The 15846-nt window shown below is 21.2% G+C and overlaps 1 protein-coding gene across 2 annotated transcripts in view; it reads left to right on the plus strand.

Annotated features, from left to right (window-relative positions):
* Window positions 1-7548: 7548 nt before the first annotated feature.
* Window positions 7549-15846, plus strand: part of LOC105366786 (uncharacterized) — a 53695-nt gene continuing 45397 nt past the window's right edge. For both annotated transcript variants that reach the window (XR_913022.1, XM_011505340.1), the window contains exon 1: window positions 7549-8202. Coding sequence is in view for 1 of the 2 variants with exons in the window: in XM_011505340.1 (XP_011503642.1) it covers window positions 8055-8202 (148 nt within the window). In the remaining variant the exon portion in view is untranslated. The remainder of the gene's footprint in view (window positions 8203-15846) is intronic.

The raw sequence follows: 15846 nt of genomic DNA on the forward strand, positions 1-15846 counted from the left end.
CACTCTTTTTTTTATTACCTAAAAATATATTTTTAAAAATGATAAATGAACTTTCATTATTTAAAGAATAATTCGGTAATAGTTTATCATTCTATCTAAAATATTAACTATAGTTTTCAAATTGATTATTGTCAATCTATAGAAAAATATACTACTTCAAATGTAAACATTTTTTTTTGGAATAAGTAATCAAAATTATTTAAACAAAATATATTGTTAAATATTAACTTATAGATCTCCAAATCTCAGACTATGCAAATACTACAAAAAATTTTTATTTTAAAAGGTTTTTAAAAATTAGTTGCTTTTAGAAATTATTTCACAAATGTAATGTAAAATTTAAAATGCTATATTTAAAAAAAAAAAATTTAATTATTTAAATTTAATAATTTTATTGAATAAATAGTTCATAAATACTAGAATATGATGTATAATATGATAAATAAAAAGGTTTATAAAAATTAACATTAATTTTAAATTAATAATAAAACTATATTTAAAATTGTACTAAATTTTTTAAAATATGTAAAAATCTTACAAATATAAATTTTGAACTTATTGTACTGCTACTGAAAATATATTGTAATAAAATGTACAATATTATACGTTCTTTTAAGCTACTATCATAGTTCCTAAGTTTTAATTAAAAGAATATATTAATTCTATTTCATCTACTGTCATTTATTTTATTTTATTTTCAATTTTAAATAAAATATGTTTAAAGATCAAATTATATAGTGATTAAATAAATAAAACTTATTGTTAGAAAATTCATATTTATTAATTTGTTTTAACTAGAATACATTTATATTATTATCAATGTATAATTATTATGTTGTATATTTAATGTACCAATATGTGTTTTTTTATTCCATGGAAATTTAAAATTATTCAGACGTTTTAAATTCTTATATTCCTGAAAACTGATGTATTAAATTCATCTAAGGATCTGTTGAAAAAATATATATGCTCATATGATAATTAATAAAATTCAATATTCTTATATAAAAAATATGTATTAATTAAATATTATTATTCCTATTTAATCTATTAGACTACTTAATTTGAGAAAAGAATCAAGAATATAAATTTAGAAGAAAGAATATAAAATACTATATAAAAACTATTGACATAAATATTTGTTGATATAGTGCAACCCATGCGTATAAGAAAATAAAATTTCATAATAGTAAAGACATATTATAGTATCATTAAGTGTAATAGTAAAAAACGATCAATTATATAACGATATTATAATAAAATAATTAGTTTTCTATAATTTTAAGCCATATGGATGAAACTATATAAATATTATATATAATGAAATTATATTTTATATTATATATATATATATATATATATATATAATGAAACTATATAAACATAATATATTATAAAATATTATTTTTAAAATAAATTAATTATGATTATATATTTATTATTTTATTATATTTCTCTTCTAATATTGTAAACAAAAGTCATTATGATTTACGAAATTTAGAAAATCATAAAAGCATATTATTAATTTGTATTGAGTACAGTGAGATTATGAAATTACATTAAGATACTATACTGGACGGTTTTGAAATACATTTATAGTATATAGCACTTTATAGTATGCGCGCGAACGCGTACAAATTAATGAGATTAATTTTTTTAAATATTGTTCATCAAAACTTAAATTGATTTAATTATTATTTGATTATGCATATAGTTAATAAAAACAAGTTATTAGAATTATTTTTTATATTTTTTAAATAAAAATTTTTTTCAAATATATTTTTGTTAACCAGTATAATTGCCGATTTTATTTTATATTTTTAAATAAATTATTTTATTTTATAAATTATAATTATAAATATAATGATTTGTATTTGTGGTAATATATAGGAATATATTTTGAATCTGTAATTGGTTATAAGATGATTTAATAAATAATACTCATTAAAAACAAAAAACTTTTATTTATATATGTATATATTCTATTATTCTTATTTCAATTGCACTTAGGCTTATTAATGAAAAATGAATTTGTTCAACTTCAATAATTATATTTCATCAATGGGATATTCTTTAAAGTAAATTTAAAATAAACTTGATTCGAAAATATATAAGAAAATGAAATATATTAATTGAATTTAATTACTGCAATTACATACAATGAATATAGAGTAGCTAGTGTATTGATACGATAGAAAAGTATTTAATTATGAAAAGTGTTTAATGCGATATTACACTGATCTAGTCATTAGTACTTTAGTCATTTTTATTTCTATAATGCTATAACAATTAATAAAAAATAAAAAATTATTTTATGGCCATATTAATAGAAATTTCGAACTTATAATAACCATCTTTATATTGTATTCATTATAATTAAGAAATAAGAGACCACTTACCTTATTTATGAATAAAGATTATTTAATAGGTTGATACAAAGATTTGTTTAAATATTATATGACAAAAGCAGTTATTTTAATTTGCTAATATAATACAGTTTTTTTTATTCAAATTTGTCAAAGTCTGGAAATATTATTTATAGAATATCTTGTTTCATTTTATTAGTTTCTTACTTCCATTGATAATCAGTAAAATGTTCGATTATCATTCAATGACTTCATGATGTTAAGGTTTTTTTTCTATTGATCTATTTTTCTAACGTTATTGTTGCTAATATTGTTGTTGCTATTATCCGAATATTATTAATATTTGGCAGTAATAATTTTTTTCTATACTAACAGAATATTTCATATGATAATTAGTGTTTTGCGGATATATAACATGGCTTTATAACTATAGATAGTCTGTTTGAATTTTAATGTAAATATTTTATCAACCCATAAATTTTATATTTTATAATTGAGGTAATATATCAATTTTTAAGTCACACTTGTGTTTATATAAAAATAAATATTTTTTTCTAATTGTTGACTCTTCTTTCTAATATTCATTGAAATTTTGTATCTTCTTTCGAAATTGTAATCTTTATATTTATGCCATTGTACGAGAAAAACTATTTTAATTAAATTACGATATCGGAGTAAAAATTATAATTTTTAATAAAATATTAGTATTTTAATGAATTAATTTATATTTTATTGAAGCTATAAAATAATATTCTTTGCTAGCTTTGTTCATCAATTCCTACAATTTTTCAAAATAATAATTACTTTAACTTAATTCATTTTTTAATTTGAATTTAGATGATCGTTGCTTTATTATAGTAATTTTAATCTTCATTTTTTATATTGTAATAACGAATGAACAAGTTGATATTCTATGATTGAATGTTTCTTTTTGTATTAACTATGCATTCTAGAAGTTTACATTTTTTTATAAATTATATATATGTCGAGATAATAAATTTAAATCGATTTCTATATTTTATATTTCATAATACATACCTCATATTTAATTTTATACTGAATTATAAAATTTACAAAATAGATATTCTAAATATTAATTATTGTAACATTAATTTTTTTTAATTTATCTTATCGGCTCTTGGGTGCAAAAAATATAACTATCGTCGTATTGATATTCAATTTATAGAATTTTATTTTATGGTTCAATATTTTTTTGTTAATTTTTAAAACAAAATGAATTTTAATTTTGATTATTAAAATAGAAAATGTTGTATAAATTAGATGTTTATTTTATCTTTAACATGAATCTGGAAATAACTCATCCTGTAATTAAAAGCTAATACATAAAATAACGCATTTTTACTGTATAAGTGTTTGTGTGTAATTACGAGTCAAGTAAAATACATGACTCAATTTTATTGTCTTATCATCAGCCATGCTTATTATATGTTACCCATCTGTATATCTGTACTTATAAGTATGTGCAGGTATTGATAGTCGCTTAAGTAATCACTTAGTGCAGAACAGACTCTAGTAATCCAAAATATTTTATAGCAAACAGCATTTGGATTAGTCCAGAAAAATAGAGTATGGATGATTTAAACCTATTTACCTACTTAAAGTAATTATAACTATTTTTAATAAAATTAATGTGAACATATAAAGGGAACCTATATATAATGATATGTATTTTGACTAATGATATTTATGTGCATTACACATAGTTTTAATTATAATTAATGATATATATTTTACTAATTAATAATAAATATATATAAATATATTTATATACAAATAAGTAATAAATATATAGTATTTAAATTATATTAATATTATTCTTTTAACATTTTGTCGAAATAAAGCGAGATTTTGAAAAGCTAGTGTTGTTCTTTAGCGTAAAAAAATTTTGGATTCAAATGAATTTGTAATTGTGAATAAAAAACTGTGGAAATTATACACTTCAGTATTTGGAGTTATTTTAGCATGCTGATTTATATATTTAATTAGTTTATTGAGTTTATTTATAGGTTTATCATGTTTTGTGATTATAAACAAGTATATTTTACAATTAATATAGAAAATATTTTCAATTTCTAAACAAAAAAATAAATGCATACAAAATTCATATTAAACTTATAAATTATGAATATATAACTTTAACTTTATATTTTTTATTTAACTTTTTTCTTATTAACTGTTATTTGATCAGATTAGTATAATTTGCTAAATTATTGTAACAACTTATAATACTGATATTTATAAAAATAATATTGATTCTTTTAATAACAGAAACTGTTGTAAAACTTATTATTTCTGTAGAATAATACACTATTTATTATATCCCGAAGTGAAATCAACAAATGAATGAAAATAATTATACCATAATAAGTAATTGTAACAAATATATTACAAATAAATAATATATTATAAATAAATAATTACTAAAATATGAAATAGAAAGTTAAAAATAATTTTTTTAAACATTGTTTATAATTTTAATTCATAATATATTTTAATTATTTAGTATATTAATATATAGAGAATATATGAATCAGAATAAATGTACAATTTTATTCATACAATTTTTAAAAATAATACATTGTCATGTTCTTTCCTAGAAATTAGTCGAATGAACCAGTTTTTGCGATAATGTCTTTTATGTGTGTATGTATTAAATATGATAAATTTTGTAAAGTTAATTTTGTTTAGATTTTTTAAAAAGCTGCATATTTGTATCAGGAACTTAGTGTGAACTATCGCTTATTTAATTCTTTTTTTTAATTCAAATATAAAAATATCGATAATATTTTATGAATTTGAATTATTTTTTATGAAGTTATACTTAAAAACAGATCATATTATTCATAAGAGAACAGAATTTTTTAATAATCTATTAAATTTTACATCCAAATTAATAAGTTATAATCATGATTAAAACAAACACTTTCAAGAAGATTAAGAAAATTACAGATAATATATTATATTGATACATAAATACATGGACTATGAATAAAAGTATGAATAAAGTTAAAAATATTTTGTTAAAATTATTTATAGTTTTCTTTTACGATAATGAATTTTTTATTATGAGCTTTACTACGAAATTATAAAATTATAAAGAAATAACAGAACTTTATGTAATTTACTTGAGGCAGTCTAAAGAAAAAATGGGAAATCATGGGAACAAATTATTTCATGACAATATACAATAGGATATTATTATGCATTCGCAGTTCTTATTTACAAGTCATTATTTATATAGTTTTGTCTGGCGTTTTTTTTTTATAACATTTCAAAATACGGAAAGGCACATTTTCCAACAATGGATATAATCAAATTGAAATTATGGTTTACTCAAAATGATATTTAAGTACTTAATTCCTTCATCAAAATATTTATCAAAAAAAATTTAATAAATAATATCTTTTGTAAAGCAATCATTTATATAATAAAAAAGTAAATAAATTATATAGCAAAAGCACAAAAATACAACAAAGTGAAATTGCTAAATTTAGAAATTTTATAGAAAGGAAAAGCAAATACAGTATAACTTTGTTGTATATATTGTACTGAATCAAAATAATGTTATCCAAAATATATATAACTAAATATTACTAATACTTAACAAAATATATGGAAATTTTTGAAGATACAATATGATCATGATAGTGTAAATACATTAATTATTTTTATTATTATCATATATAACAGTAAATGAGATTAGAAGAAATTAAATATAGCTTACGATATGAATTCTAATGCAAGTTTATAATAGCTTAGAAATAAATTTTATGTTTAAATATAACATAGATAATACCATTTATGATTTATGAAGAATAGAACGATTGTTAATTAAAACACGGAATTAAAACGTTTTTTGTTTACTTTTTGAAATTTATAAACCGTTATTTTATTTTATATTATAAATTATGTATTATAAATGTTAATAGCATAAGTTATTGTAAAAGTTAAGATTAGTTTCGGTCTTGTCATATGAAGAAAAAATAATATAAGTAAATATTAATATAAAAATAAAAAAATACACGAAATGTCAAAGAACAAATATGAAAATAAATGATGCAATGCGTCAATAGGATAACAATACTAAAAATGCAACGTTTAACTGATTAAATCAAAGTAATGTTTAGTTTAGCAATTGTAAATAATTTGCAATATATTAAAAATCAAAATATGTAAAAATAATGATTAATTTATTTATTAAAGTATTTTAATGATTTAATGAAATAAAAGTTTTTTCAATATCTCTTGTATGTAATTCATCATTAATTATTATTTTCATCATTTTAAATGTAACAATAGAATATGAAAAATATGTTAAATGGACAAAGCCTATTTTTTTTTTTAAATGTTACAATAAAATTTTGAATAAATAAAATATTATACATTTTTTAATATATCTGATTGAATAAATAAGAAAATGATTATACAGAAAATTATACAGGAAATTTCTTAAATAAATAATTATAAAGTAAGTTGTATTAAAAAAGTAATTATAATTTATATCATCGCTTTTAATAGTGATTTATAGTAGGATTAACAAAATTGTTTAAGGAATATTGGTAATTTTATAAATTTATATATAATAGTTATATTATACGTTTATTAATATTTTTAAATAAATCAATAACGTGAAATTGTTCAAATTCAAAGATTAAAAAGATCTTTTATAAAGAAATAAAAATATAATATGAGCAATCTTATGATAATTTAAAATTTTAAAACATTAATTGGTTCTAAGTTTTAAATAATCTATGTTTATTGAAAAAAGGCACATTTTTTAAGTATATTTAACAATGGTTAGAAGATGAGAACAAGAGCGTTTATTTGGCGTAAATAGCGGGCAAAAATCTTGAGCTTTTCTCGTATACATATAGGTTGAGATAGTATAAGGTTGTAATATAAAATATTCATGAAGATTTTGTCTGATTGGAAATTATATTTCAAGTTATGAACAGTTTATGTCAGCTTAGAGGCGGGTGGCTTAGGCGTGGTTCTCGGCTCCATTTTGTACGTCGAGGGCGGGTTTCAGATCGAGGTGGTGGTGCCTAACTCCCTTCCACGCTGTACAAAGCAAAAGCGTATTGCCGGTGAATGCATCCATCCGCTAGCGTCATTTAACGCTTAGTGTGTGCTTGTATCGCCGCGCCGTCACTAGGTCGCTCTTCTTTCTTTCAAAATAATTAAGCTTGTGCACTACCCTTCGAATTTACTACCATTAACATTTCCTACCAAATTCTTGCAATTGCTGAGCGATCTTTTGTTTGAATCTTTGTACGTTCTTAATGAATATGGCGAAGAGTACAGTATGATACGAGTGCCTCATCGCCGATGAAGAACTCATCATCGCAAATCAAAGAATTCTAACTCATTAATAATAAGATGCTCAGCTAGAAAGTATTAAGAATAGTTCAATGGACTATAATTAGTTTAGTTTATTTAATTGTCGTTAATTTTATCAGTGTAGACACAAAAGGAAAACCATCACTGAGTTGAATTTATATGTGCTTATATATCTCACTATTCGCCCAATAGAGTATAGTGAACGAAAAATTATGTGTATATGAAACGGATGGCGAAGGGATGATAATAGGAAAACATCACTGTGAACTCACTAGCTATCGTGAGCTATATGTTTCGGGAGTGAGATAGAACGCATACAGGAGCAGAATGGATTTAAGCACTACGTCGCGCCGGCCGGCGGAAAACGTTGCCGAGTTGCAGAAGACGCGCGTGGCCAAAAGTGTCTTTAGCATTCGGAGTCTTGTCAACGTCGATGAGACAACAAACACTATTAGCGGGAAGGACAGAGTATTTGGTGAGTTCCCCTCCCGTTTCCTCGTACCATCTATTGACCTTTTTATTCACTTTTTCAGTTTTTAGCAAGTGTTCTTTGTCACATTTAACTTGACGAGTAAAGTAATGGATCTGTAGACAAGAATGTATGTGACAGATCTTACGCAAGTAAGCCACAGCAAAATACCCTTTTTGTGCATTTTTAAATACATTATATAGTTGAAGTTTTTGTTTATTTTCTGTATTTTATTTTCAAATGTATTATTTTTAATACAGAAACCATTTCACTTTATATTTTTTTTAAAATTCTTAGTTTTTGTTGTTATTCTTTAATCGCATATAATTAATTTAATTATAAATATTAATTTCTTTAATCATTTTACTGAAGCAAATCTATCTAAAATAATAATCAACAAATTGTATTTCATTTTAAAAACTATCTAAATACATATTAATTATTGCACAATTACTGTAAATGTTAGATATTGTATTTAAATACATTTATTTATATGTTAAATATACACGTGTGAGTATAATTTAGTTATGTTATAATAAAATATTCAATTTGTTATGATTTTATTCTATGAATTTATTTTCATAATTTAGTATTATTAGACGTAAAGGAATCTGAAACTATTTTTAATTAAAATATACTTAACTGATTCATAATTCATCGATATATATTTATGAGTAATAAAAAACAAGTTATTAAATTTAAGTTGAATTATGAATTAATCTAAATAATATTTGTTTATATATATTACAAGGAAAATTTGTTATTGTACAATATAACTTTATTATTATTATATAATACTTTTGAAGAAACATACTTTTTTTATTTCTTGTAATAATTTAAGTAATGAAATCCTAAATATAAATTCAAAAATATATTCATTTTATTCATTCATTACTTTTATGATTAGTTTTTTTAAATATCAATATTCATGCTTATTATGACAAAATATTTGCCCCAATTGTTTGAATTTTAAATCTAAAAACAAAATTTTAGTAAAATTATTATATATTGATCAATATTTTATAAAAAAATATTGATCGCAATAACATTGATTTATTTATTTACGTATAAATTCATTTGCATTTTTTCTAACAAAGGACGGACTTTAAAATAGTGGTTCAAATTTGTTAATTATGTAATATTTTCAATATTTTTATAAATAAATTTAAATGTATGAATTATAATAATTTATTTTTAAGAATACAGTAAAATTATAATAAACAAAGAATAATTAAAATGAGCTACACAATTTTTTTTAATTAACATATAAAGATATTGTATAAAAATAGAATTCAAATACTGCCGATCTGAATATTTTTGCCGAATAATAAACTTTAAGTGTTTATAGGTATAAGGAATGTATATATATATATACTTTTGATTGTACATTTTATTTATTGCAAGAAAAATATCATCATGTTATAACTTATTATCATGGGTTTTATTATTATTATGGGATGCATACTAAACATAATACACAGTAGAAACTATTTTTATATTTAAACCAATAATTATAAACAACATACATCCACTATTTTATTATGGTATTATGCATCGTTTAATGAAATGAAATAAACATAAATAAAAATAGAGAGATGTTTGAATTAATCTGTTGCACCAATGAACAAGAAAATATGGAGTGATGTGGACAGCTGTGTCGATTTGGAAAGCTTTATATCTTGCAAGTCATTGGCTGAGAGATCGAAGCACACTACTTGTAAATAGCATCATTTGAACATATACATAGCTATAAACAGATACTTCTTATTGGTTAGTCAGATTCGAGCAACTCGTTAATTGTGTTTTATTGCCCTTCCCTTTACTCCTGCCACTTAACATTTTTTTACTTTACTCGTCCGTTTCTATTCTTTTTCTTTAAACTATACTAATAATTTTACGTAATTACTATTTAATAAACGTCTGCCGTAAGAAACATTGTTTAAAAAAAAAACGTAATACCGTCTGTAAGACCGTCATAAAATCACCTGTTATTTTAATGGGCTCTTCTTAAAAGATTGTTCAATGACCTTACGCTACATATATTTATGTGCGAAAGCTTGATTATAATCTTATGTAATCTGTAAATACTCTTCTAAATTTTAAAGAAAATACACTCTAACAATATTTATAAATATTCTTAAAATTGTGAATTATGTGCAATTTTATAATTCTGCTTTATTTCTTTTTCTTTTTTTCGTATTATATTTTTATTATATTTTTCTTCTTATAGTATGGCAAAAAATTTAGAAGAAATATCTATTTATAAATTATTTTGTTCTAAGCTTTCTTATCTTCATATGTTTTATTTTGTTGTTCAGTACATTCGATATTTTTCAAAGTCTTAAATGAAAACTATAGAGCTTAAATACTTATTTGTATTAATTATTTTCTATGAATAAAAGAAAATATATTTTAAATAAATATTTTTTATAAAATACTCAATTTCTACTAGATATGTTCTATTAAATTAAGATAATCTTATATTTTTTGTCGATTTTTAACATACAAGCGATTTATTTTCTTTACTTTATATTTTTTTTATTATTAAATTAACAAAGTTAAAGAAAACTGAATTTCAAAACAATGCATAAACATTTGTTATCAATATATATATATATATATATATATATATATATTGACATTGTAAAATTATATAATACATACATAGAATATTATTATTATTTAAAATATTAAAACAATAAGAATGACAGAGAGACAGAGAGAGAGAGAGAGAGAGAAAGAGGAAGGAACAGAGAAAAAGAAAGAAGGAGAGAGAGGTGAAAGAGAAAACTATACGCTAAAATTGCGTTTTTAATTGAATTTTATATTAATTACAGAAAATATTAATATTCTTTATGTTTTATTAATAATATAAAATGTATAATCTTATTCAATTGATCGTTACATTAAATTAGTAGTAAAATATATGTTAAATTGAGAGTAATATCTAATTGTGATAACTCTATTTATTTATCTATTATAAACGTTTTATTACTTCGAAACTTGTGAATATATTTTACATATATTGTATACTTTATTATATTTAAAATTTATAATGAAAAAATATTTTTGTGAGTGAAAAGCTATTCATTACATACAGTGATTTCCACGATTAAATAATTGATTCGTATATTCTTTCATAGCATTATTGACGTATATAATAAATATTCATAGTAATATTTTTATATTATGTAACAAAGTAACTATTTATAGATTACGATATAAATTAAACTGATTGCATAAATATAATTATAAATATATTTGAGTCGATAAAATAAATTATCTATTTTTTAATAATATTTTGTATGAATTTTTAAAAATTAACTGTTACTATTATTATTTAAAATACCATTTGATGTAAAATCTTATTTAATAGTTTATAAAAAAATAAGGAAGACCTTTGGATTATTTTTAACAAATTATATTTTGAAGAATCGTACTGTAATTGCATTTGAATAGATTCAATAAATAATTTAATAAATTTCTATTCAATATTCTACTTTGTTTTATAAATTGTTAAAAAAGTTATTAAAATTGTAATATTGTAAACATAATTGTAATAATAATAATTGTAATTTAAAATTATATTGTAATATAATTTTAAACCTTTATTTTTCTCTAAATATTATTAAAATAGTTTATTGTTATAATTTAGCAAGCTTTATATTTTTCATATTCTCTAAAAAATTGTCAAAACATAATGTTTATTTCAGTATTGATTTCGATTATTTAAATGAAACCATGAACATATTTGTTTAAAAAATCCCATTCGATCTTTATAATAAATTGATATATTTGGATACGTTCTACAAAAATGAAAGTGGTTTAATTTTAAATTATATTAAATTTCTTCTTTTAACCTTACATTTTATATTAAATTATGTTAGTAACGCTAATTTTTTTATTATAAATATATAACTCATTAAAGTTTTATTATAACTGCTTTAATGATAAAATATTTTATGATTCTGATATTAAGAGTATTTATTTTCATCAAATCAAAAAATTTAAATTAATTTATGTACAAAAATTTACTTGTGTAAGTTAGCATCTACATTCCAAATTAATAAAAGGGATGCATTTATTCAGTTTGCTTAATTAATCTTCCATTAATCTTTAAGATTTTTTATTTATTGCAAAATAATCTATACAAAAAATAATAATTTGTAATTTCTTTTTTAATTGAAAATAATTACTATTGCTCATAATTCTGTTATATTTTCTATAAAATTAAATATAAATTAAAACAATTCATTTTTTTATGTTCAGTTATAATTTAAAAACTAGCTTAGTTATGAAATATTTCAATATTATATTGTATTAAATATTTATATTTCAAATAAAATATTTTATTTTCAAATTAAATTTATTATGAATTATTGTAATTTATTACTCATACTTATTATTGCATTTATTTAACATTTTCTGACATAAATTTCTTGTATAATTTTAGTAAGTATTTTATAAATTCATTACAGATTTTATTATTCTCAAATTATTTTTTTATTAATATTACACATTTGATATATTTAATATTTTTATATATCAAAAAATCATTTTATATTATTGTAATTTTTTTGTTTGTAGTAAACAAACTCAAGGGAAATGGTTAATATATCAACTTATAGTTAAATATTACAAAAATCGCCTTATTATACACAAATAATTTCTTATTATTTTTTATTAAGTATATAATTATTATATATCTATGTAACATTTGTATGAACTTATTTTGTATAAATAAAATACAATGTACATATACACATGCACACGCATATTGAACGTAACTTACAGTAGTGTTTGAAAGACTTAGTAGCCTTAGACAAGCAAGGCAATAACACATGAATCATATACATTCTTGTATTACAAATTTAACTGATTTGTACATTAATTGTCTTAACCAAAATTCATCAAAATATTCTCATTTGTAGCAAGTAATTCTAAGTCACTAATTATGAATTTTAACACTTTATCTAATGTAGAGTCTCCGTTATACAAATAAGAGTTATTATTTACATAATTATACCGCTGTCTCGTCATGAAACGAGCATCTTTTTATGTTTCTAATGATGATTTAATTTAAAAAATAAATAATTCTTATGTTAACTGTCTGAAAACGATAAACACATTTTTGAAAAAAGATATAAAAATAATATGGCAATATGTTGCGAGGCATATACAGGTATCCATTTTTGAAAGTGGTAAATTTAATAGTCTTTAATAAAAATTTGAAAGATGGTATATAGTTTCGTATATTAGAAACAGTGCTATATGTAACATAGAGGAGCTATACGATAAAGAATATAGCTTACGTTCTCTACTTTCGTCTGTTTTTTTTCGAGTATAATGAAATTTTGTCCAAAGAAAAATGCAAAGAAGACCGTGCGTGACTACAGTAAGATGAAGATGTGTGCAAGTGGTAGAAGGGGGTTAAAAAGGCAAATAAGCCTTTTCGATCAATTAGGACTAATAAATGGTAAAGGGTACGCAATGTTTGAGACAGCGCTTTATGTCTACGAGGCGCATGATAGTTTTCCATTCCATAGTGTAATGTTTGCAAGTATATTTCTAAGATAAGTTGTCGGCTTTGTTGGTTTATGCTATTAAAAATGTAAATATTTCTTGGAGGCTCGTTAACGAATGTAAATATAGAGTTCATTTCTAAGGCAGAGCCAACGGTCGGTCTAACTCTCTGTTTCTTTGCTTACTCCCTCTCTTTCTTTCATTCTTTCTTTTGTTTCGTTATTTATTGGAATGTGCGCAGTATAAGCCCAATTTGCTGCAAGAGTTCGTGCCTTATTTGACTTGGCCTTTATCCTCATTTTCACTTTATGTATCTTGTTTGGCGCTTCTCTGATCATACAGGTATTATACTTCTTTGCTTGTCATGCTTTTTTGTATCTTTACTCCACTTTAGTTGTATCCTTATTTGTGCACACTCTTTTTGTATTCATAAATTATATTGTATCGCGTATGATATTAAAAACTGTTCAATTAAATATTTTTATCATCTTTCAAAAAATTTATAAATGATAAACGTTAATTATGTCATTTAATTATATTTAATAAAGATGATAAATTTTTTAATAGGAAGCATAATATAATGCATAAAATCTCTTTATGCTTATTTCATATTATATTAATATATAAATTTTCTTTATTGGTTCTCAAAACACCAAGATTTCATTTAATCAATCATAATTTTATATATTTTATCCAGCAATATTTAAAGATCCAGTATTCAAAATTTTCTGGACTTACAAAGTTTATTTAATTCTAGTCATTTTCAATTTTACAACATTGTAATTACTTTGGTCTCTGACATATATTTTAGAATATAATTTCAAAGAAAAAAATTAGATATTTTTAATAAATAAATAATAATAATTATTACGTTATTCTGAAGACTTACGAGAAGCGATCATCAAATATATTTTGTTTATACTACAACTATAGTACTCTATATTACATACTGAAATTGTCAGTAAAATGAAAAAAAATAGAAACAAAATACAAAACTTACGAAAACTAAATATTTCTGTGTTATTTTTATGAAATTTACTTTTATATAGTTGAATACAACTACTCGATCGTTGTTTTGAAATAATTGTATTTGTTTTTCATTATTTTTCATCTAGAAATTTACATGAGTGAAATAGTATAAAAGTGATGGTAGCATATAAGGTAAAGAGTGAATTATGTCTGAAGTTAAATTTCTTTTGAAGGAATGCGATTCTTTTACTATATTATTTTTTATCGCTTATAATACTCAGAATAATTCGCATCTTAAAACTGTATATAATCAAAGTAATATTAATTAAAGAAATACCTAATGTTATCTTATTTTTAACATTTTAAATGTGTACACATAATTTGTTTCTACATTCATATGAAAGCGTTAACGAGCTAAGCTAATCTACATTTGATATTTAGTCGAAGCTCATTTTGACTCAGGTTTTATTGAGGCATATATCAAGACTTCGAAAACTGCGAGTTGTACTCTGAAAGGAAGATCAGACAAAAAAACAACTCTTGTCTTTCTTTTCTTGCTCATTTTATCTTCCAATGCATTCTCTTTTTCTCCCTTCCTTGCTGCCTACTTCTTGATAATCAAGCAATAACTGAAAATGTTATTAAAAACGCTCAACGTGTAATTTTTATTTTCAATTTTCAACTTCATGTAAACACCAATATTTATACATTACGATTTTCTTACTTTCTCAATTCAATAAATTCTTGATTATTCTTTAAATAATAATACATTATGATTTGATACTGTATAATAATACTTTAGGATTCTATGTTTCTCTTCTCTCTTTTTAAGGTATAAAAACCGATATCGATTATTAAACTATATATTAATTTCTGCATCTTTAAAAACTATTATTTTATTAATTTATAATATCATTTCTTGATGTTTATAATTTATAATAATAAGTTATGTAAATCAAAATATCAATTTCAATTGACTGTAGTTACAGTTTTAATAAAATTAAAAATTTTCCCAATATCGAAACATTTTTATAATAATGCTTATAAATTATATATATATATATATATATATATATATATATATATATATATATTGAATCATATTAAAATTGCTATCAAATGTATATATACAATTTTAATATATAATTCATTTTGATT

The sequence above is a fragment of the Ceratosolen solmsi genome, unplaced genomic scaffold, assembly GCF_000503995.2.
Source record: "Ceratosolen solmsi marchali unplaced genomic scaffold, CerSol_1.0 scaffold12, whole genome shotgun sequence".
NCBI classification, from domain to species: domain Eukaryota; kingdom Metazoa; phylum Arthropoda; class Insecta; order Hymenoptera; family Agaonidae; genus Ceratosolen; species Ceratosolen solmsi.